Source organism: Doryrhamphus excisus, linkage group LG9, assembly GCF_037039965.1.
Source record: "Doryrhamphus excisus strain RoL-2023G ecotype Guam linkage group LG9, RoL_Dexc_Guam_v1.1, whole genome shotgun sequence".
NCBI lineage: Eukaryota > Metazoa > Chordata > Actinopteri > Syngnathiformes > Syngnathidae > Doryrhamphus > Doryrhamphus excisus.
The window spans coordinates 7,095,615-7,121,397 of record NC_136365.1 but is presented as its reverse complement, the minus strand read 5'-3'; the positions used below and the strand labels follow the sequence as shown (position 1 = coordinate 7,121,397).

The 25,783-nt window shown below is 38.7% G+C and overlaps 1 protein-coding gene across 1 annotated transcript in view; it reads right to left on the bottom strand.

The window, feature by feature from the left end:
- prkcaa (protein kinase C, alpha, a) overlaps positions 1-25,783 on the bottom strand; it is a 99,580-nt gene that overhangs the window by 18,701 nt on the left and 55,096 nt on the right. Inside the window, exons 6-13 of the mRNA XM_058072618.2 lie at positions 11,535-11,691; positions 11,307-11,441; positions 11,098-11,191; positions 6,119-6,262; positions 5,832-6,005; positions 4,725-4,816; positions 4,461-4,523; positions 4,128-4,266 (exon numbers count right to left, since the gene is read on the bottom strand). Coding sequence (XP_057928601.1) covers positions 4,128-4,266; positions 4,461-4,523; positions 4,725-4,816; positions 5,832-6,005; positions 6,119-6,262; positions 11,098-11,191; positions 11,307-11,441; positions 11,535-11,691 — 998 coding nt within the window. The remainder of the gene's footprint in view (positions 1-4,127; positions 4,267-4,460; positions 4,524-4,724; positions 4,817-5,831; positions 6,006-6,118; positions 6,263-11,097; positions 11,192-11,306; positions 11,442-11,534; positions 11,692-25,783) is intronic.

Below are 25,783 nucleotides of genomic sequence, written 5' to 3'. Positions count from 1 at the left end.
AGGACGGTTAAATTAAAGTAAATTACCGCAGTAATTGCTAAAAAATAAAACATATTTCGTTGTTATTATCACATAGCAACCAAGTATCTCAAACATGTTATTTCATTACTAAAATGTGAAATAAGGAGAGAATTGTGAGATGGTCAGCGCACTTGGACTATGGCAGAGGTCTGCACTCTCATGCTGTTATTTATGAGTGTGTGTTCAGGAGGGCGGTCAGTGAATTGTGTGCTTGTTGGTAGCAGAGGGCACATGTATCTTTGAGGTACGTACCTTGAGGTCACAGCCCACCATAATTGTAAGCGAGTGCTGAAGGGCCACGGTATAAACATGGAAATGCAACAAGCAGCTTACGATGACTATAACAGATTTTAAAAAAAATTTATGACATACTTTCTTTTTGTAAAAATGGAAATAAAGAAAAAAAACTTTTGTCAGTGCAGTACAAGGATAATCAGGGGCCCGATGACCCCCATATGACTAAATACAAATACTAAATGCAAATACGTATAACAACAACATCCACATTTTCTTTTAATACATATTTGCATATGGAATATGACTCATACACAAAAGGCCGTGTGAAAGTTTGCATCCATTTTGCACGATGCCACCTTCCACCAAAGCACCTGCTCCATCACACGTTGGCTTCTGCAGCCCAAATTTCTCACCTCTGTCACACTCTGTCATGCGGCTTCAGGGGAGACTCTAATCTGGACTGCTAAATTTAAAATTGGAGCTGCTAAGGACTAAGCACTAAGTGAGCGGAAAACTGTTAACTTAAGCAGGGACGTCACTCGGATTGAAAGATTGGGGGGCGGGGGTTAACTCACAGCTGTGTGGTCAGGAATGTACATTTTTACATTTCACATTTTCTTTACATCTATAGCTTTACAATAGTTTGTGCAGGTGTCTGTGGAGTGTGTACCTTGTAGAAGGCTAAATTCGTACTTCATCATCATGACAGCTGTTTTATCCCTAAGATGACGCTGCGCTAGGGTCAACTAGGCCATAGAGGGAAATGGACCACATCAGACAGCTCAATATCCTCAAATGCTCCTGTGAAATGTCACTGAGTCATTAGACTGCTCTTTTTCCTTCCTATGCTTTCATTGTCCAGCTGCTCCCTCTGCTATTTTACTCACAGTTAACAGCCTTTATGTCGTCTTGTTTCTCCAACAAGCTCCACTCTTTCTCTCTGCATCAAAGTCAGTGAGGTGCAAATGGATGTTAGCGTGAGCATTCCTCCCAGACAGGAGATACCAATGACTGGCTACTTATGTAGGTCAGGGTAAGCCGAGCGAGAACTCTGTGTGTGTGTGTGTGTATAAAGAACATGCACTGTCCACTGAAACACTGCTACTATCTTTTTGTATGAAAATATTGCAGGGATGCTCCGATTGGTTTTGGACGACTTCTGTGGAAAAACATGTGACCGGCATATGCTGATAAATGACTTTCAACGCTGATCACCTCTAACTCGTACCATTGTAGCCAACAGCGATCTTTGCATGCAGTGCAGTGCCTTGCCCAAATATCTTGGGTAGCATCCCCTTCCCACTTTCCGACACACACAAAACAAAAACAAAACATCTGCTGTGCGGAACTTACTTAAAAATATATGGCGGCAGGTTAAATAGCTAACAATACTCGCCTGTATGTGCATGCCAGTCATAAGGCTAAGCAACCAAAAGATAATCAAATAAATGTTTTCAATGTAAACAAAAGGACTATTGCTCTCCAATACTGTTCACCAGTACTGAATGTTACTGAGCACTTTATCTAAGATAATCCCTTCACTTCACAGGTGTGGCATATCAAGATGCTGATTAGACAGCACAATTGCTGCACAGGTGTGCCTTAAGCTGGCTACAATAAAAGGCCACTCCAAAATGTGTAGTCAACAAAAGGCCAGTTAAAAATAACAATGTTACTCACGGTGTACAAATGGGTAAGTATAGGTTAAAAAATAATAGATTAAGTAATTAGTAATATTAACGTTACAAGTTATTTAACAGGCTGCACGGCGGTCGAGTGGTTAGTGTGCAGGCCACACAGCTAGCAGACCCGAGTTTTATTCCACCCTCTGCCATCTCTGTGCAGAGTTTGCATGTTCTCCCCGTGCATGCGTGGGTACTCCGGTTTCCTCCCACATTCCAAAAACATGCTAGGTTAATTGGTGACTCCAAATTGTCCATAGGTATGAATGTGAGTGTGAATGGTTGTTTGTCTATATGTGCCCTGTGATTGGCTGGCGACCAGTCCAGGGTGTACCCAACCTCTCGCCCGAAGACAGCTGGGATAGGCTCCAGCACCCCTGCGACACTTGAGGATAATCGGTAGAAATTTAATTATTTTTTTAAAATTCTTTAACACAATAATAAAATATTTTAACATTTATCGGCCAGAAAGTGTGAAAAGCACAATAAGTCACATTTAATGAAATAAATGAGTTACTGTTACTTTTTTTGAGTTTTGAGCTGAGAAATGTAGGAAAACCTGTTGAAAGGTAATTTCATGAAATAGCATCTGATGTTTAAACTAGTTCTAAATCAGTACACACAGCATCATAGTTGTGATCAAACCTGTCAAGATCAGAGCTATTAATAAGTTGGGAAGTCTATAACACAAGGGTGTATGACTCTATCGAAAATATGTGTTATTGCCCATGTCCACTACATCACAACATGGGGGAGACAGCAGCAGCTTCCATCCTTGCTGTGTAATCACTGGCTGGAGCATTAGTGTCAGTCTGACTGTGAGTCGTCACAGCATGTTGTCACTGGCTCCAAGCAGACAACATCTAATTGTTTCTGACAGTGAAGAGAATCTATAAAACAACTCGCCACTATAATGGAGGTAACTAAGTGATAATAGTCTGAAGGTTGTCGTATATAATAAGACACCCATCTGTCAATATGCAGGAGAAATTACAAATACATATGGACACACACAACCCAACCAATTTTGTGTTGAAGTGAGTATATATTTTTTCCCTATTAAAAAATTCTCTAAGACAGGTCATTGAGAGCAGTGATTCCCAAACACAATGCCAAAAGATTAATGTGCCAAAAGAGATTATCAGGTGTTCATAAATCCCAAAATTATTATTTATTTACTACAAACAATAGCAACAGTGACATACGTACATCACAACCTCCATTTTTAAAACAAAAATGTCTGCCAACATTTTGCTTCAGTTTTCAAAAGCTCATGTATTTTACCCTGCGACACGTTGAATCCTGTGATATTAATGAAGATGTGGACGAACTACTACCAGCATTGCTTGTTCATCAGCAGTGTCATCTTGGATCACACACCCAACACCAAATCTCACAGCCCTTAGTTGATACAATACCATTGTATCCTCTAAAGCGTCATTAAACATGAATGGTTTTCACTGAAGCCATCAGGAAAACAAATGTTGAGCAGTTAAGACATACAGTATATTATTTTAATAGTTCTGCAAGTATATTTTTTAAAAAGGTTCATGAAAGATGGCAAACACATGGGTGGCATTATGATTCTACAGGGTACCACAGTGACTCCAACTTTAATAATAAATTCCTGTGTTAGTTCCTTTATCTAGATCCTCAACAAAATGTAATGGGTTCTGTCTTGGATATTGGTTTTGTATTTTTAGTGCAATCCTGCTATTTGTGTCTGTCCTTTTACAAAATGATTGCTGTGAAACTAAGTACAATTAAGTGTTTTTAAAATTCAATTCATATGTTTTGAGTAGTTATTTTACAAATGATTATAAATTAAACCACATTTTGTGAGTTAATTTCCATGAAAGATGGTACTGTAGTTCTGCTCTTGTATAATTTCCACCATACTGTGCTTGGAATCATTCAAGGGCAAAACAAGTGTGTGGTTTATTTGATGATGATGGATGCGAAAAGCAGCATTGTAATATCAGCAGTTTGCTGAGGTCATGCGTCTCATGGTCTACTTCAGCAGACACAACGGATCTGACGGCAATGCTTTCATCATTAGAAAACATGTTGTGTGTGTGTGTGTGTGTGTGTGTGTCCTGAGGCAGTGAACTTAATGCCGTCCATGACAGCTCATGCATCAGGGTTGGCAAACACACAATCACACAAGTTTTCAACTTCTAATCTTACCTCAGGTGCGATGTAGTCCGGAGTACCGCAGAAGGTGCGTGTGGTCACTCCATCTAACATGTTCTCTTTACACATGCCAAAGTCGGCAATCTTAATGTGGCCCTCACTGTCGAGCATTACATTGTCCAACTTTAGATCTCTGAAACAGCAGACAAATAATAACATTTTCAGAAAAATCCAAGACAGGTGCCCATTTTTTTTTAGAATAAGCTTAACAATGTGAATCACAGTGGTGCTATGGTTAATTCCTTTCATTCAAGCTGCTAGATATTATCTCCAACGTGATGCTTAATAATCCGGGCAGCCTCTAACCAAGATGTGTAAAATGCCCACCTATAGATGACTCCTTTAAGATGCAGGAAGAAGAGACCAACAGCGATCTCTGCTGCATAGAACCTGCAATTACAGCAATTACGAATTGAGGAACAAACACAATAATCACAGTTACTCAATGTTTTCAAAACTCTTACATATTGAGGAACAAACACAATAATCACAGTTACTCAATGTTTTCAAAACTCTTAACCATGTAGACATATTCAAAGCTGAGCCTAACACTAAATCAACTTTAATCTCAGTAAATGTTCATATTCTTACACTGCTTGTGGTTCCTTGAACTTGCCCACTTGTTGGATGTGGTACATGAGGTCTCCCCCGTTCACATATTCCATGACAAAGTACAGACGATCCTGTGCAGAGATAAAAAGAGAAAGATATTATGGAAATAAAATGTCTTCCTTTTCTTTTCGGTCCATGATGACAATGATAAAATGATGTGTCTGTGGGAAGGTAAGCATAAAAAAGTCTAGGTTTATACATGGACTATTGTAGTAGAATTTCCTTCAATGGAACAATGAAGCTTCAGGTTGTGCGCATGGGCGTCAAAAGGCAGCTGGATATGTAGTGATGTTGCGGGTGGGTGCATGCCTCATGACTGAAGGCCCTTTTTTCAAAATGACAAAGAACTGACAAAGAACTCTTCTTTTCGAGGAAGAACCTCACTTTTTTGGATCATCCTGTGTAATCCCATGATCTGGCAAGGGAAGTATACAAAAATGGACATCTGTTCCAGACAGTGGATGCCCTCCATGAAGCCATTTTCACCATCTGGAGCAGCCTCTTGGAAACACTGGCATCAAGCATGTCCAAACCAATTTTTGAGGTGATTAACAAGAATGGTGCAACTACTCATTACTGAGTCATTTAACTAAGTAGATTTGTGTTTTAGGAGGGTTTCTTTTTTTTTTTTTTTATGAAACACTTGAAAACAAACTTTTGATCACCTGATTTCAGTTTAATTGTTGTTTGCAATAAATTGCTTACTTATTTTTTTTTGTCTTATTCAAATGAAGATCCCTAAATCCTTAAGATCCAACAGTGCAAAAATGTTATTTTTTTGTAATTTTTCAGCTGCCTTCAAATTTTGATCAAGAGGGTATGTGTGTGTTGGGGAGGATACTGGTAGCCCTTACGTCCTGGTGTTCCTTGGTTATGTGTACACTCCCATAAATGCATAAAAACTAACTACAGTGCACCACGACTTACATTACAGTCTAGAAATGGAACTTGTACGTAACCCAAGGACCACCTGTATACATTTTTTAGTATGCAGCATTGCTATGTACACATGCTTTGTTTTTATTACCCTTTTGTATGAAAACAAAATACGTTGACCTAACCTTGACCTCGGAACATTTTACTCACCACTGTCTGGAAGCACGAGTGTAGCTGGGTGAGAAAGGGAGGTTTTTCCTGCTGGGCCAGGACTCTCTTCTCCACCATGGTACATTCCACGTCATCGTCCTGGATCACCACATCCTTTTTTAGGATCTTTATTGCATACAACTCTTCACTGGCCTTCATCTCGGCCAGCATGACCTTTAGTCGCACAAAAGCAGAAAAAAGGTCTACTCATACAAGGAATGCAGCATCTTTTGAAGGTGACTTTTAATATGTGGCTTGCTGTGTTCCTGAAAAACATTCTAACCTACCTTGCCAAAGCTGCCTTTCCCAAGAACAGCCAAGAAGGTGAAGTCACTGAGTTTGACCTGATCCAAGCTGTTGAATGGCAGCTGGCTGGATGGGCTGCCATCTGTCTCTGTGATTGCCTTTTTCGCTGGGCCTAGCTTGGCTTTCTGCACTCACATAACAAAGTACGAGGTGTGTCAAAATGTACTTGAAGAAACTTAGTTCACTCATCAGCCACTACCCACCATTACATTCGATATACCCAAACCCTGAAATCCAATACATAAACTGTATAACACTCTCCCTTGTTAAAGACATGATTGACACTTAATTTTTACTTTAATACCTGGTTATTTATGTGGTTGTACTTTGAAGTGGCATACAACCTCACTACAGTTATTATCTATAGCTACATGAAGTGGGAAAAATATTGGAAGGCCATGCTTCATTCAAGGAAAGTGGGAAGTACGCTACTTGGATATGCCCCATATATCAATCATAATGGTCATCGGCGATACTATATACTGAATATACTGCATATGGTGGCATAACCTGATATATTTTGTGAACCCAAACAGGTGTTGCACATTTGTCCAAACCTGCAGAGATCTCCACTAGGATCTTCTATTGTACATAGTAAATGGTAAAATGAAAATGCCATGGTTGTAATTGTTACACTAGTGAGATATTGTGATGATAAAATGAATCTTGGATAACGTTTGGTGATGATTCAATCCAAAATATTGGAAAATAAAAACATGGCGATACAACTACAATGACAAATGATACGACTGGACAAACGATGCAGGTATGTTTTGAAATGTTTACAACTTTGCATAATGATGGCGGTTGTAACTGCTACTACTATCATTTATGTTGACGGGCAGGTTTGAAAAGACATGTTAAATAAATGGGCTGCAGAATGTAGTAGATCAGCTTTAATATTACACCAGAAGAACTACAGTGCTTAGAATGCTGTACCAGGAAGTAGTGAATGAGAAGCTCAAATCACATGTTTTGCAGTGACAAATCTTAAGTATGTTTGATGAAATGTAGAATTAATACAGCTTCTCCTCTGACATTAACACGGTTGTTTTTGTCGAAGATTAAAAAAAAAAAAAAAGCACCCGCTGAGTGACAAGTGATGCTGGGAATACCACGGCACTTTGGAGTGCAAGGTTTATAGTGTACATAGTTTATATAGTCGCAATCCTGCCTTGCGCACTGCCACTTTCATACTACGTGTATTATCATTCACAGTAGTGATGCCATAGCTCACTACTGGATGACCCATTCCTGCAAGACAGCTTTTCTGGAAATGAGAAATATTGTCATGTTTTAATCTTGCGAGATTTTGTGACATGCCTGTTTAGGGTGTTGTTTTTGTAGTGACAGCATGTAATATTTATTATTATTTTGACTTTTGGTCTGAATATGACACCCTTATTAAGAATGGATGTTAATTTCATGCGATATACAATATTGTTTGCACTTTTTAAATTAAAATGCAGTTTAATAACTTAATTACGCTGGTTCGTTTGATAAGGTCTGCGAGGCCGGCCAACTCAATGCTGTGCTATTACATTTGGTAAAAAAACAAAAAAAAAAAAAAAACAGATTTGGCCCCTGGGCCCGAAGTTGATGTGTATTTCAATATCGAATAGTCGAATGACATGCCAAGTAGTGAGGCACAAAATTCCTTTTTATGCATATGCTGCTACAGTATATGAATGCATGCCTACTGCAGACAAAAGGCTCTCTCATGTCAACACAAACAAGAAAAAAAATCATAAATGACTACACAAAAAAGCCCATCCATGCCAAATCCATGCTTCAACTCTACAACTACAATATTTAGTTGTAGAGTTGAAATTCACAAGGCAAAAACTGAAGTGCACTCGTGTTGTAACACATTCACCATTGCGGCAATCTGATCTAAAGCACATAGTACATATATAATCATACTTATATTGTCCAAGTTCGCACTCAAAACTGAACCATGATAAACCTGATATCGTTGGCATTGAAATCCCGAGATACTACATTTCACCAAAACAATAATAGTCATTATCATTAATAAAAAAGTCAAACACTTAACTTTCACACCATCTCTCCAAAATGCATCCTGAACTAATGTAATCTACTGGTTTGTGTCATCTAATGTTTGTGTACTTTGTTACAGCTGGTGTTGGCTAACATTCAGACCTCGACTATCAAACATTCATTCAGATCAAGCTGAGCAGCCTTAGTTCATACCTGTCAACAATTGCAATTGAAAATGGCGGATGTGAGCTGGAAAGACCTGACTGCCCAGTGTTGGTGCTCTACACCAGGGGTCGACGACCTTTTTTCTTCTAAGAATGAATGAATGTTGAATTTTAATGTATCATTTACTCTGTTTACTTGCTTTTATTCAACTCCATTCTTCTGTAAAGTGTCTTTGAGTATTTTGAAAAGCGCTATACAAATAAAATGTATTATTATTATTATTATATAAGAGCTACTTTTTTTTCCCAATACAACAATGGCCAAGAGCTACTCATTTATTTTCATAAGCTTATTTCAACATGAACAACTTGTTTTGCCATAACATTAATACAATGCTGGTCTCCACATGTCATATTTTGTATTAAAACACCAACAACAATAATTTTCGTCTTGTATTTCAGTGTGCATTTATTTTTAGTTATCACTATTAGAACTACTGTGACAGAGAGAAAACTACTACTACTATTTATATGACTGGTAACATAAACTGTTCTCCACTCAAACAGTGCAGTCACTGTCATTGAGTAGAGGAATAATGTCTGAATTGAACATTTGTAAAAGTGAGCTACACAAAATCAGCTGGTGAGCTACGGGTGGCCCCCGAGCTAACGGTTGGAGACCCCTGTGCTACACTATCTTCCGCGCAAATTGCCGTTGCTCATGTAGTCATTGTTACCTGCAGTACCAGATTAATGGTGAACACCAGAAACTATTTACATAGGAGGGAGACAGGTAAGACGGGCAAAAATAAAGGAATTTCTGAGGAAAACGGGAGGGTTGACAGGTATGCCTTAGTTAGTTTAATAGCATCAACCACAATCTGTTCTAATGTGCAAAGCAGAGCAAACCGCATCAAACCACAGCACACCTTTAAGCTTTAGCCAAAGACAATAGCCTAGCCTGGCTGAGCCGAGCCGAGCCGAGCGGAGCGGAGCGGAGCTGAGCGAGCAGCAGCCTTACTTCCTTCCTCTCAGACGCACCTGATCAGAGTCTTCCAAAACTGCTTGGTCCTGAAACCATAAGGAGAAGGACCCAAAGTTGCTGACTCACCTGCCAGGACCACTACACAAGTTGGGATGACAACCAGTCCAGCACACATCAGGACTATATTGATATTCATTCATTCATTTTCTAACGCTTTTCCTCACGAGGGTCGCGGGGGTTGCTGGAGCCTATCCCAGCTGACACCCTGGACTGGTCGCCAGCCAATCACAGGGCACATATAGACAAACAACCATTCACACTCACATTCATACCTATGGACAATTTGGAGTCGCCAATTAGCCTAGCATGTTTTTGGAATGTGGGAGTACCCGGAGAAAACCCACGCACGCACGGGGAGAACATGCAAACTCCACACAGAGATGGCCGACGGTGGACTATATTGATATATTATTGCTATATAATTATACACTCATTAGAATGAAGTATTTTCTCAACAGTTAACTCATGGCACTATTTCAAGTGAAGCAGTTATGAACCATGTTCTTATGACTGCTTACAAATGTTTTTTTAAGGATCTGGTGGCATCTAGTGGTCACAGGAAGAGAATTGTTAAGGCAGGGTAACTGAGTTTCTCGTCCTTTGTACCTCTAAATCTATATAATGTACCTCAAAATCTATATACTGTGACACGAATGCTCTCAAAGTCAGTGTATTCCAAGGATGTGTGCTCCCACTGAACAATAAATGACAATAAATGCAATCAAGACCAGCACAGTGAGAAGTACTTCGCTCTCAAAGAGCCTGATCAACTAATACAGTGAATCAGACAAAAAGAATGACGCATGCAACCGCACAATACTATTCTAAAAATTATTTTTCTGATGATGAGGAGGAATGATAGACAAGATATTATGATTATGGTAGAGCCCATTATATACTATATATTGCTACTAAATATACTGTACAGTATATTATACTGAAATAAATGCTTTTAACAATGTCTATGACAATGAGAAGTACAATTAGCACAATAAACACAATATAAGTGGAAAAAATACTTAGTTGCTACCAGTGGTTGATTTGATACAACTTGTGAAAGACCAAGATCATCAACAGTTCTTCAATCCAGTCTTCTGAGAAAGCTTTGCCGCCTGAAAGATGTTTTGATCCAATTTCCACTGGGCATACTTGAGTTGAGAGACCGTGCTCCAACCGATTTCTCAGGGAAAAGCAAGAAATCGTTGAACGATCACGCAGGAATGTTGTCTTGAATCATTCATTCATTCATTTTCTACCGCAAACAACCATTCACACTCCCAATTTGGAGTCGCCAATTAACCTAGCATGTTTTTGGAATGTGGGAGGAAACCGGAAACCCACACATGCACGGGGAGAACATGTAAACTCCACACAGAGATGGCCGAGGGTGGAATCGAACTCAGGTCTCCTAGCTGTGAGGCCTGTGCGCTAACCACTCCCCGCCATGCAGCCCCGTTTTGAATCATATGGGATGAAATATTTATTGCATTGGTTGCAACCCTTAATGGTAAAACCAATTATAAAGATTTACTAAAGTTGTTTTTTTTTTGTAGTATTCATATTTAGTGTGATAGAGGTGTTTTTTTAGGGTAACAGGCAAACAAATGATCTTCCTGTATGCAGTATGATGTTAGCAAAACAAGTGGAGAGATGCTCTATGTTCTCTAACACGACTATATCTAATTCCCAGCTGTCTGAAAGATGCCTAAATGTTAAAAAGGTCACCAAACAAGCAGAAGGAAATCCTCACCTCAAATTTAATTCTCAGTTCTTCATTCCCGTCATCCTCCTCTGAGATGGGAACATTGTAATACTCTCCCTCCTCCTGGCACAACAACTTGTACCTGGCAAACAAGACAGGCAATGCATGATGGACATATGATAGAACATCAATCACATCAGTTTTTAAGGCTTCAGGCTTCGAGGTGGGCAGTTCAAACTCCAGAAATTGGTCATTACCAGCCGCACACTGGAGACTTGATGAGCTCCGAGACGCCAAATGAAAGCGCACCCATGAAGTCATTCCTGGTTGTTCGGTCCCAGTCCCACACCTCCACGGATAACCTGCGGTCCTTATCTGTAGGCTTCAGTTTGCTGCAACATGCAGATGATAACAGTATGACCTTCATGAATGTCAAATGTAGCTAAAACAAGCCACCAACAAATAACAACAAAGGCATTGCTTACAAGGTAAAGGTCTCGTTCCATTTGGGGTTCAGGTTGGAGCGGATGGTTTTGGTCTTCTGCTTGGTCTCATTTTTGGGGTCAGGTATGATCTTGAGTTTGACATATGGATCAGACAGGCCATTGGGGTCCATGGGTATCAGATTCCTGCCTTCACCAACTAAAAGAAATACAGAAAAACGTTATTGTGTTGTTAATTGTATCCCAATGATTTCAATTGATAGGTCCTCTGCGAAAGGTCATATGTCATGTCAATGTCATTTGAAAGACAGTGATCAGTTCAGTTTCAGTTCAGATCTTATTACTGTAAGCTAAATGATTTGTTGGAAAACCTTTTGTTTTATCAGTACTTTTATGACCATGACACGTTCTCTGAATCTTCTGACAAATACCTTAAAGTTGGGTTGCACTCAACACTGCTTACTTTGTGCAGTGTTCGATCACCGCCACTTGATAAAAAAAAACATATGAAAAGATCCTTTCGAATGGAACATGCGCAGGACACAAATCAATATTCCATTCGATGGGGATATCCCAATAGGCGTATACATGATCCAATATTCAGGTTAGAAAAGGAGTAGCCCAGGGGTAATATTGTTTTTTTATTTTTTTAAATTGGAATATGAACAGATTCAGGTTTTTCAAAAGGGTTATTGGTGTTTACATGGCCGTGCACAACGGGGTTATTGCTAATATTCCGGTTATGATGAGTTATTTGACTGCATGTAAACATAGCCAGTGGTAAACCTTCCCAATGAGAGAAACAAAAGTTGTTCAAGGTGCAAGTGTGGACACATAAGGTAACAACTGTTATCGGATTTCCAAAGTTCCTGTATTTTGTCAATATTATCCATGCAGCAGAAATTGTGTGCATATTTTGCAAAGAACAAATCAATAATGACTTCCACTGCAAATCATATTACAGGATGCAATTAGAGGTAATATCAGATCCACTCACTTAAACCATGATATGACTGTTTGATGATTTTAAATTAGAGCACCGCCTGTAATCTACATTCATGTCTCAATAAATATTCATCATTAATTGTGCTGCTCTTTTGCTCAAAAGCAGACACGGAGCCGGGTGAACATCAGTGGAAAACACTGCAGGTGTTCAAGATCAAACACGCAATTCATAGACAGTGTGTGTGTGTGTGTGTGTGTGTGTGTGTGTTTGTGTGTGTATGTCAACGCTGGGCTTTAAAATGGAGCAAATGCAGGAAATGGGTGAATACTTTTATTCTCCAGAATGAGCTGGGTAGTAAACAAGGATTCAAAGGCGACAAACAAGCTCTAATAGCCCGGCTTAAAGTACAGAACACACAAATACCGTAGATATAGTACTCACACATACAGTAACATTCTGTTTTTATTGATGTACCTCACATTCAAACTGAACTATTCCAGTTCATGAGGATACCAGCTGACCTTTCACCTGATTACATTGATACTAGACCAGGGGTCGGCAACCTTTAGCATTAAAAGAGCCTATGTCCTTTAACATAAAAAAAAGCCCATCACAGTTGCCATATCTGCATATCAGTGTGTCTGCTCAATATCCTTTCCATCACTTGACTCATCACAGGCAATTCAATATGACCACAGGGGTAGCACACTTTTTCTTTTTTCGTGTCTCACTAACTTCCTCCGTTCCCTTGCTCATCCAATCAGCAATCAAAATCCAGTGTAGATGAATTCACAAACTAGCCGTGAGTCAGATATTTCACACTTATTTCAAAAAGGCACATTTCCTCTTCTTCAGTGTTAAAAAAAAGAAAAAAATCACAGAGCTTGGCGTGGGAGCCATATCAAAAAGTCCAATAGATGCAAATACAAATAATAATAATAATACCAATAAGAGTGGGCATAATAACTAATACATTGATTGTCAAAAAGGTATCAATGGTGTGGAATTGAAGAATTGCATGTTGAGAAAACGGAGGCAAAATGGAGTGCACTATTTGGTTGAAACCAGCAGAATATAAATGGGAGTGTGAGCTGTACTTCTAGTTTAAACCATTAGAGGGCGATAGAGTCCACTTATTCAGGTAGGTCGATACAAGGCTTTTCCCCCTTTTAGAACTTTAAAAGAGTTGGGAGTCTCCAACCTTTTTCCTTCTGAGAGCTACATTTAGAAAATGAATTGACAGCGAGCATGTAATCGTTTAATTTCGCAGCGTATTTCAACCCAAACAAACTAAATATGCTTGTTTTTCCAAAACAAAATGTGGGTATCCACAACTGTGATGACATTTTGTATGAAAACGTTCATCACCATAAGGCTACACTGAGTGTAGTCTTTTGTGTCACGTAGTTCATTGAGGGAAAAACAATGGCAAAAAGATAACTTTCGTGTAGTTTTCCTAAATTTTATTGCCGCACAGTACAACCTGCTTTGCTGCCAAGCTACTCCCACCCTGAATGGTTGGCACAAGCCTTCTTATATATCCCATGCCCTCCCACCGGGCAAGGGGAAAAGAGAAAAGAGACAAAGAAGAAAAACACACCATTAATCAACAAACAAAAATAACACCAAACAAATTATTATAACACTACAGCCACAATTTTTATGGTCTCAAAGTGCAAAAGTGGACCAAATACAATACATTGCGCAATACTCAGTGGGTGTCTACGTATATAAAGGCCCCCAAAAGGCCAGCATTGTTAGTCCAGTGAACGGCATTATGCCATGTCTAACGTCTCCAGGCACTGGTTTGAGCACAGTGATATAGTCAGGTGTGAACCAGAAACCTGCATGAACGCCACAACACTTGTCGTACAGCACGGGAAACACCTGGAAGTAACACCCGCATCAGCATCCCCACTGTGCGTCGACCCGGTATTGATTATTATTATGATTATTGATTAATTTCAGAATTTTCAGACGGCAATATTGGGAGTCAAATAGAAAGTCAGGTAACGGCAATCTTACAGCAATTTGGGCTGGATGAGGACCGGAGCTGCACTGGAGTCAGTGTGAACCAGCATAAAAAAGTTAATGTACTCAATATGTATTTTTCCAAGTCCTTTATAACTTTTACAATTAAAATTAGGGTGCGATTGTAAACGATGGCCTTCGGAATTGGAGTTATGTAAGGCTCTAGTTGGGTCAGTGTAGGTGGTTATGGTGGCCCAAGTCCACCATAGTCACCCAAGTCACCCCCATTCCATGTCGGTGACAACAATTACACAGCAAAAGGCAATGGAAAAGGGCAGTGTGACAGATGTCATACAATGGAGACTCTCCACCAGGAATTTAGAAGTGAATGTTTGCGGATTACCATGGCTTAGATAACTGAGAACCGACACAAACACAAGGGCTTGTCTTCAGCTGACACAAGCTGACCTATCCTCAAATAATGAGGTCATCCGTGTTTGCGCTCCATCTCCTTTGGCAAACATGGCGACTAAAGCTTAAAGTTTCACCCTCCACCTTCACTTCAAAGGGAAGTCCATGTAGTACAGGTGAGTTCTTAGACGTGCTTGGTTAATCAACTAAAAATATTCATTCTAATGTCTCAAGGAACATTGCAAATAAACACCTATAAGGGATGTAAAATTCAGAATTCAACCCAAAGTACGCCTCTTTAAAAATTAAACTTCACATGAGAGGGTCATAATATTGTGCATGATGTCATTTCATTCAGCATACCTCTGGTCTTGTGAAATAAACTGTCTCAAATTAAAAGCAGTTAAGGTCCGGTGTCACCATCCCTTGTTATCAAAGTTCTTGTTTTTACATTTTGCAGAGGCTAGCTTCTCTTTCCACAAAAGTAACGTGAAAAAAGTGAGAATGTGTAAGGCCCATCTGTCTTATTTCTACTCAAGTATGACAATTAACAATGTCTTCTAAAACACTGCAGGTACATTAAATAATAAGTTTATAATGACAACAGCTTGACCCTGGAACTGATATTTTTAGTTTCATTATCACACTGAGTGTGAGACATAATTTAAGATATATGTCTTGATGTATTTTTTTTTTTTTTTTTATTAAAATGAACTTTTCCTAGCTGCATACACACTAGCTCTTAGCCAGGAGTGAGTGGACTCCTGGCAATGCTACAACTCTACTCAAGTATTTTCAGCTGCATCTTGACACTGATTTACAGTAAAAACAAGTTAATTTCCTCCTGGCAAAAATCCCTTGGCATCTGTGTGCGGTGAATAAGCTACGCTATGAAGTAGAGGAAATTGCATCAAGAAAAGGCTGAATTGAAGAGGGCCCTTAATCATTGCATGCATGCTACTTGTCCACCGGCAGGCTGGATGCAGAGTCTCGAACCAAGACCAACTCTACCTCTAGGCAAGCAGAGACACGCTCCTTTGATATGTTCTCTTATACTAGACCTTATCATATTGCGCAGGTCTACCTAATATTGTGACCAGTGACGGTCATGGAAACAACAGCTCCAGTACTTCACTATAATTATAACAGATACAAATACATTTGACCCTTTGCAGTTAAATAAACATTTATACACTACTTGCCAAGTTAACTAAATTGCAATGTGCTAATCTGAAACTGGAAGCTGACTCAGGCATGTACACCATTTAGCAATGAAAGCAGACACCTGACACTGATCTGCCTACCGCCGGCATCCTAAAATAGCCAGAAAAGGTAAACAATATTTCCACTATGTAGAAAAAAAATCTCAATATTCAACAATAATCACATATGGTACTTTAGATTCAGGTCAGTTTACTTTTTTTTAAGTATGTATCACTCTCGGCAGCGATACATTTTAAACTGTTCAATACACACAATAAGAAGGATTCAGCTTTTACAATAAAGGACCAGCAAAACTGTAGAAAAAAAAAAACAAAAGTCAAAATGGGATGTCTCTGATCCACCTACATCAACAATAGATCCAAACTGAGCACTAAATCTGACCTGTGCACACCTACGCTGCACCATTATATGTAACATGGTGAAATACGGACTGTACGCAGACGATATGGTTAAGAATTTAGAGGCACGCACACTAGACTATGGGTCAAAAGAATATATGAATGATATATATGAGAGGAAATGAAGTGAAATGAAGCAGTAGTTCCTGTGATATTAAAGAAATCTGAAAAATTGCAATAGATAATTTAATGCGGCTAGTTTGACCTTTAACCAACATCGGCCTTCATGTGCAGGACATACGTACAGTCAAACCCAGCTGACATTTCACCTTACCTTACTCAGTCACTTAAATATACATGACTGTGCAATTGTCTTAGGACACCACCAGTTTCATTGCATTAATTAATAATTAACTTTTTTACAGCAAATATTTTGACATATGAAATAGAGGATACACACAATTATCATGATTACACTAAAAACACCAATTTCCGTCCATGTTTGTGGAGGATTGACACATTGGCCAAAGAAAATGCATTAGTGTTTGGTGAGGATCTGGATAACTGGGCTAAACTAAAGTAGGAATTTATTATTACATTTTGATGCACTCTGAAATCAAACAAACGATCCCCCCTACCAGAATCATAATGGCACCCCTGCCATTGTTTGTCATCCTCCTTGAGCCAGGAACAGAAGAAACACAACAAAAACAAAAATTACAACAATTTACACATCGCACTGTTTGCATCGCACCTTAAGGAGGTTCTATGTAGAGTTTCAAAATGCAATAATACAATAACCTTTTGAATTAGCAATTTATTGCAAACAGGCAGTAAAGTGAAATGGGCTGTTCAGTTCAGCTTAAGCTTAAGACCACAGCTGAAAACAACATAAAACATAAATAACATTTTTTGAACATGCATTCAAAAGAGTAAAACATTTGCATCACAAAAATGCCTCCTTATGATCTCACAATCGCTTGACGTTACAAATGTCTTACTCTTTTGAACGCATATTGTTTTGAGAAGCCAAACTCTTTACTTAAGTGGCCACACCAACTAACCGGAATTAGGTTCCTCATCACCAAAATCGGTGATGACTTATACGGGACAAAGTGGGGGTAAGTCACCGTTAATGCACTACACCTCTGATGGGGATGTCATACAATTTCATTTTTTTAAAAGAGTAACTTAAATAGAAAGTGTAAGGGTATGAAAACAACGGTGGCTATGAATCCAGCAGTCAATTCACTGAAGATTTTCCAGCAGTAAGACGCTTTGACAGAATGCGACTGCAGGTTTTTAAGTACAATACTGAATATTGTACGCCTGTAGTGTAAAAGGGTTTAACGTCCAGGTGGTCAATAGCCGGCCCGCATTTGGCCCTCCAGACATCATGATGGAAATGATGTAAACCAGTCTAACGAGTGTTCGTTCATGCATTACTTCCACTGCTCTGCAGGGGGCAGCAGCATGGTGTACGAGCCAGAATGAAGATGGCTCCCATTGAAACAAATACACTATCAACTCAAATAAAATAAAAAAATAGACACTGAAATTTGGACTTTTACAGCAACAGGACAACAAAACATAAATGTAATGGGGAAAAAATGTGTTTATTCTACTTTGTGACGTTCTAGTTATACATATATGTGGTCATGGACGACTAAGACTTTTGCAAAGTACCGCAGCTATGAAACACTAAAATAGTCCATGAAATGTTGATATACGTAGTTAAATTTTTGGCCAAGAGAGTGTTACATGAGTCTTTATGGACGCATTCGTACACAAGCAGAGGGCGGTTCCCAATGGAGGTGCTCTGCGTGACTGGTAGTCCGCAAAACCTACAAGTGGTAGACTTGTGTAACTGGCACAAATATATTGCATTGCAATATAGTGCATTGAAAGCCAGTGAATAACAAGCACACTATAGCTCTCTACGAAGTGAATCCTTGCATACATACAGCAAGGGAACAAAAGAGTTGCTGAAACCAAGACGAGGGTGGCGTTCTCAGCACCAACCAATACAACGGCGCTGTGTGCTCACACGATGGCGAGGCGGAGGACAAGGCTAGAAGGTCATGACTGTCTTTCCCCACACAAAAACCCTTGTCTCTTCTTCTGCTTCTGCCTACCAGCTCCGTTTCACCACAAAAAAAACAAATTCATCACGTCTCAGCATTGATAAAGAGACAAATGACTTCATTTTGCAAGAGTCTATGCCAGAAGGCTGTTTATCTGTCTCGAATGTGTATTTGAGAGAGCACAACTTCCCTTGGCAGTCATAACGCTTCCTGCACATCATCTTGCCTCTGACCACTAGCTGGCACATGATGGATAGAATCAGCACTTAACCAAACTTTAATCTAGAACAGGGGTCTCAAACGCATGGCCCGCGGGCCAAATGTGGCCCGTAGGACACTAGTTTGAGGCCCCCGCCTTGATATGAAAGTTTAATGTTAGTGCGACCCGCGCAAGTTTGATATGGATGCTGCATGGTATCATGTACCCAGAAAAAATTATTACGTTTGATTAATGTTGATGTTAAAGGTTAAATAACTGTTAATAGTTATCCTCCCTATCCGTGTGGAAGTGGTACGTTTTTGGCTTTTTAAGTTTAAAGGAAATAACTTTAAGGCTACCGTTTAGGTCGCTAGCTCTCTAGTTTGCGAGTTAGCATGTGTCACAAGACCCTGCAGTTGCGCAATATGTTGTAAATAAAAAAAGTATAAATGTGACTATAGTCATGTTTTGTCATGTCTACAGGGCTCTAATAATGCTTTGTTCATTTTAATCTGAAAAAAATAATTTGTCTACCCACCAACTATATGTGGTTTCTTAAGTTTTTATTATTTGCCGTTTTATTATTATTATTATTATATTTATTTATTTATTTATTACTGATTGATTGATTTTTTTATTCTTGATTTGTTTATTTATTTTTCATCTTATTTTGTGTAGAAAAATAAAAAGTAAGATATTTGAGAACAGTGGAATGTTTTATCAGAGCTTTTCTTGTAGAAAATCGGAACCAAAGCAAAGTTTATTCATTTTTCTGTTTTTAATAAATGCGTTTTTTGTTTTTTTTTTTAAAACCTGATGCGGCCCAGCCTCGCCCAGACCCTAGCTCCAGTGGCCCCCAGGTAAATTGAGTTTGAGACCCCTGATCTAGAATAATGTGTGGATGAAGATTACTAATTTCAAAGGGACATTAAAAAAACCCAGAGAGAAATATGCTTGTGCAGGGTAAAACAACAAAAACTATGCATTATTTAACAAGTTGAAATCATTGTGCAAACATTATCAGCTATGTTAGCTTCAGACACTGCGATGTTTTGTTGCACACTGCAGAATAACATTCAAGGATTCTATGTTCTATAACATATAAACCAACCACAGAACTGCAGCACTGTTTATTATTATTATTTATTTCAACACATAAATCCTAGATAGAGTACCAGGATACTGGAGCATAGCCTCTAGTGAAGCATACTGCTGGTAGCGTCAATGTTGGAGTTGCAACATAGGTAACATACTAAAACTTGTTTGGGTTTCATATTTCTGATGCTCGAGAGGCCTAAGCAGGATCCTATTTATTTTGAGAAAGAAAAAGTACATGTGAAAATGATGTAATGATTCTTCCTCCCTACCATCCAGCATGCTATTTTAGCTGTGTAACTCAAATCTGTTTGGAAGGCTGCCTGCTTGGCGTCAACAGCAGTTAATGTAATCTGAAATACAATCTGGCCTGAGTGGGCTGTGTGGTTTAGTACAGCAGTTCTGTACACATTGCACACATGTACAGCACAAAAAAAATACATAGAGATGACAATAAGTGTGCTCACAGTCTATGCACACATACATGTAAATACTGTAACATATACTGTAGTACATATGGGCTTACCACAGGCTGTATAATTGAAATCTTTTCTTTATTCATTGCTTATCCTTCCCTGAATGAACTTGATTTAGCCAATTGTCTTTTACATGTCACCACTGAAACAGCTTTGACTTGCCCACACAGTTGCTGCACCGCGTCACAGCCAACCTTCACCCTGTTCCTGCTGGAGATCATTTAATTAATGAACGAGTCACTCAAATTCTGTGTCTTACGAAATGCTCAAATGATTACATGAGCTTGCTGTCAGATCGTCACCATTATTATTGTTGTCAAAGAGCAAGGATTTACAACATGCCTCCAAGTACGAGGTAAAAAGGCATCCCAGACAAACACAGACGCCTGTGCTGTTTACAGAGCAACCTCATTATCCAATTCAGGCTGATATGCATTGTGTATACAAGCTTGCAGTCAGTTAGCCTTTGACTGTTATCGGCATTGTATATTAACATCCACTTACATCGAATAGTATTGCCTTTCCAGGGCTTTAATTACATTATTAAGTGGTGCAAATGGAACTTGATTGCCAGCAACAATGTATTGAAATTTAAGTGAAACCTCAGTTTTCCTAAGTCCCTGCTTTTGTAGGATTCAGACAAAAATAATTGTTTTTATACACTGTCTCGGTCAAACAATACCGATAGAGTTGGGACACTACAAACAGACTCCAGCCAGGGAAACCTTTCATTGTCTTTATTATGTGTGTGTGCGTGTTTTATTTCTTCATATGACACGTGCAGAACAATGAACGACTGGTCTGTATCTGTGTCCTCCCCTACTCTTAATTCAAGTGCACTGTGTATTTATGAGAGTTAGTTATTCTTTGCTTTGTTTTTAAATTAAATATGGCTGCAAGTGGCATAACTTTGATAAAAGTGAGAAACCCTATTGATTTCAAAACAGAATTCATAGTAAAGTCGGCGTCTGTTGCAATAAAATTGTAATGTAATTTGTAAAGGTCCCTTAAATCATTCCTAGAATAATTTAGATATTTTTTTTTCTCCTCGTCACACGCTTATGTGAAGTGAAAACAAAACAGCACCGAAAGAGGAATAACAACAGATAGAAAATGTGGAAGAATTTCAGGCGAAACTGCAAGTTTAACACTTGTATTCGTGCACTTGCACTTACAGCACACGCCACAAAAGCACACCTTCAATGTTGCATCATCTCCAAAGACACCCAGAATGGAGAGGAAGACTCATGACAAGCTAAATTTAACACAACACAAATCAATAAGATTACACTCGTTTTGTTCCAGACTCAATGTGAAGAAATTGATATTTTCATACAGTAAAGTCTCGTTATATCGATATCGGTTAAAACGAATTACTACTTATTACGATACTATTTTCATTTCCCGGCAAATTTCTAGTCTTTTATGATATAATTAGCTCCGTTAGTACGATACCCGGTTATTATGATAATCCGGTTACTAGGATGCCCTTTTCATCTCCCGCCAGCCAATTTGGTCTGCTTATATCGATACAAAAGCAGCTTAAATCAATCTTTGCTTAAGGATTTCAATACCAAAAAAGAACACGGCGAACGGCTGCTTCCAGTCAACTTTATTTTTCACACTTCCACCACCAGAGTGCAGCACACACAGCGGAAAACACCCGTCCCTCGCGCCTACCCCTCCGGGTGGCAACACCTTCCCTATCGATAGTTCCGGGGGGAATTATGTTCCGGTAACCGGTAATCACTACAGCGTAAGTTTACTGTAGTACAAAATGTATTGTAGTACAAAAGCATGCTAGATACGCAATCCATGAACTCAAGGAGAAAATTACATGCCATATCAAAGATCCGCCCACTTTTAATGCAGTTTGGCGCAGGATCGGATATATGGATAGTCCGGTTATATCGGTGTTTTTTCCGACTCCCGAGAATATCGATATAACGAGACTTTACTGTAGTTAGAAAACCTGTTTACGACTTTCTGAATATGTTTTTTTTAAATATTATTACAGCACTGTAGACATTAAATAACACTCCAATAGTTGCCTTAATCCTCATATTAGTCATTGTTTACAACAGAACGCAACTCTTATGCTGCAGGGACGGCCGCTAGCAAGCGAGCAAGCTAGCAAACTAACCAGTTATCCCTGAAATTGTTTCTTCTGAATTCAAGAAGCTAAAAACTTACCACTTGTACATGTTTTTACTCTATCATATCAGACATACCACGATTGACTTGAAATTATGCAGTGTTAAGGTAATGTAACGTAAGGTAATACCTCAATGTTTTGTGTCATTACTGCTACGTGACCAGTGACCAGAATAATGCATATCACTTTACTGTATTTCAATATGTTCTGACTAATAATAAACCATAGTGTACCGCTAAACAGTGATCATTAATGAAGTAATTTATTTTAAAAAATAACATGATAAAGTGAGGGAACGATAAACGAACCACAGTAATGCGAGGGATGACTGTAACATTAATTTACATTACAAACATAACATTAGCCATGTGGAGGGCTAGCAATCACTGTTAAATGTCTGGCTAGTTCATTATTCCTGACTTCATACAGGGTTTATTTCATCTAGAAAAAGACAGCACTCTAATTACTCAATTAATGGAAGGAATTTTCAGGGGAATATTCAGAAGATACTTAAATATTCAACAGCTGCAGCCCTTATGCTGCGGTGTTAGCAATATCTGTTTAGAGTTGTTTGACAATGTTTTTTTTTTCCTCATTGTAACACATTTCGTTAGTGTTAAGCATCTGCATTCACTGATTTGGCTTCATGTGGCAAGGAACTGAGAGCATCACTGCATGCCTTCGAATGATGAAATAAAAAAACATGTATCGTATGTATCGTTTGCATTTATCATGACCCTTGCATGCAAACGTTTGGCAAGAAAAAAATGGCCTGCAATAGAACTGAAATGAAATACCTCATTGTTATGTCAAAGAGCATTTGCCTCACGGTAACTACTATTTATTTAATGAAATGTTAAACATAGCAAGCATAATCGGGGATATTCTTTTGGCTCCGCAGCTCAAAATTAACAAATTGCAGCAAGAGGATTTTAACAGATTAGGACGGCCTTGGAAATGTTACCTCAGAATTCATTACATTAAGCACATGTTCTGCTTTGATTGCCAGCTGACCGCAAATTCCCACTCAATGGGAATTCTATTGGACGATGCGGCTTGGGCAGCAACCTGACAATGTTGTAATAGTATGACAGTATTTAATTAAACATCTCTTTTGAAATTATTAGTGTCAAAAGAGTGGCGCGTCATTTGGCTAGTTTTTAGTATCATAACAATATATAATAATATTAGGGGCATCACAAAGTCTCATCTCACAAGATATCACGCAATTAAAACCTGACAAGGCTGCACGGCGGTCGAGTGGTTAGCGCACAGACCTCACAGCTAGGAGACCCAAGTTCAATTCCAACCCCGGCCATCTCTGTGTGGTGTTTGCATGTTCTCCCCGTGCATGCATGGGTTTTTCTCCGGTTACTCCGGTTTCCTCCCACATTCCAAAAACATGCTAGGTTAATTGGTGACTCCAAATTGTCCTTAGGTATGAATGTGAGTGTGAATGGTTGTTTGTCTATATGTGCCCTGTGATTGGCTGCCGGACAGTCCAGGGTGTACCCCGGCTCTCGCCCAAGGACAGCTGGGATAGGCTCAAGCATACCCGCGGCCTTCATGAGGATAAGCGGAATAGTAAATAGATTGATGGATGTCTGATAAGACAACAATTGAATTTTATTTTTTTTAATTGTATACTGTAAATGAAAACACTGTATTTCCTGATATGTATATACAAATTTAACAAAATATAACACAACAATATCATATTATTTTCCAAACTGTACTTAACTTGTTAATTTACAGTATATTTTCTTAATTGTACCCAACACGAAGATAATACAAACAAAGATGCAAGACTGAAAAAGTCACATTTGACATGCTTGGGTCGTGCACATGTTAATGAGACTATCAACAATAGTGCTGCTTAATTTTCTTTTGGTTCAGCCAATCGTTTTCAGTCTAATTAAAAGTAAGCCATTACAGCCTTTCTTGTGTCAGGAAGTAAGGACAAGCCGTCTATTCAAAGCACTAATTAGGACAAGAAATAGCAGTTCCCTCAAAAATAATATGGACATGCTGAGACACGCAACTGCAAAGCCTAAATGAAAGAGAGGGAAAATTAATGTGTGCTACAGTATGTTTGCCCGCCGTGATGTCTTTATTTGTGAGTTATTGAATTAATTCTGATATGATGTCTAAAAGCGGAGCGGAGGCTACTACTTCAGGACAAATAAATGTTTCTGCTGACTAGAAAGGGATTTGATAATACAGTGGAACCTCAGTTTTTGTCATCATTTTGTTCTAAAAGGACCAAACAAAATCCCAGGCAATTATTCCCATTCAAAATAATGTAATTCCAATCAATCCATTTCAGACACACAATGAAATTAACCAAAAGTTAAGGTGGTCAAAAATACATTTTGTCATATTTATTAAAAATGACAAAAAAATATTATTATTTTATTATAAATTATTATTATAATAAATTATGAATGGATTGAACTTATTGTTAATGCAATCTACTTCCTGTAGAGATTGAATTCAATTTTTTACCTTTTTACCAAATCCTGGCACTTTAACTTTCTTTGGCCCCATGTTGGGTTATTTTGCAGGCACACAATGAAAAAAATGCAGTGAGTCAGAAATGCTTTGGGTGCCTTGTTTGGCCATTTGGTTTCAGGGAACAATATACTGCAGGGCAAACAAGCTCGTTTGTTAAAGCACGAAAACCAAGACAGCGTACAAAAAAACCAAGAGCAAAATTTGAGTGACATTTTTTGGACCAAAAAAAAAAAAAGTAAAGCAATGGGGAATACAACAACCCAGGTTAGAGTGTATTAAATATCTGTTCAATACTTAAAAATCTGCCATCACACCAGTGTGATTAAATGGAATGAAAAAAAACAAATCTGAGAAAAGAAAAAACAAAAAAAAACAAATCCATACTTGCAGGAAAGAAGTGAGTGATAAAGAGTAGCATTCCGTCCTTCTCAGATTGATCTGAGTTATATCAGAATATCCCCCTTCAGCTTAGGGTGGGTGATAATCATGTGAAAACATAGCAACAGGATAAAACCCACACAGTGGACTATCCACTTTGGAATATCCTTTCCAAATGTGTTGTAACTATGTTTCTTATTGCAGACTCTAAGACAGCAAAGGTGTATTGATTTGTACTTTAAAAGGGAATTGCCTCCATGCCATATTGATAGTCCCACAGCCAGGGGATTGACTGCATAATAAGGTGGGCAGAATAAATGGCCAGAGAGGTTTAATTCAGGTTAATGGCATCAGAGGATTAAAAGTGACTTTGCCTATGAAATTAGATGGCCTTTGTGTTCAATCTGATCCGAGGTCACAGAGGGAACAGGCCAATAGCTCGTATCTGCTCAGCCGAATGTACAAACAGCGTTTGATCCCCATTTTAGCAAATGACATAA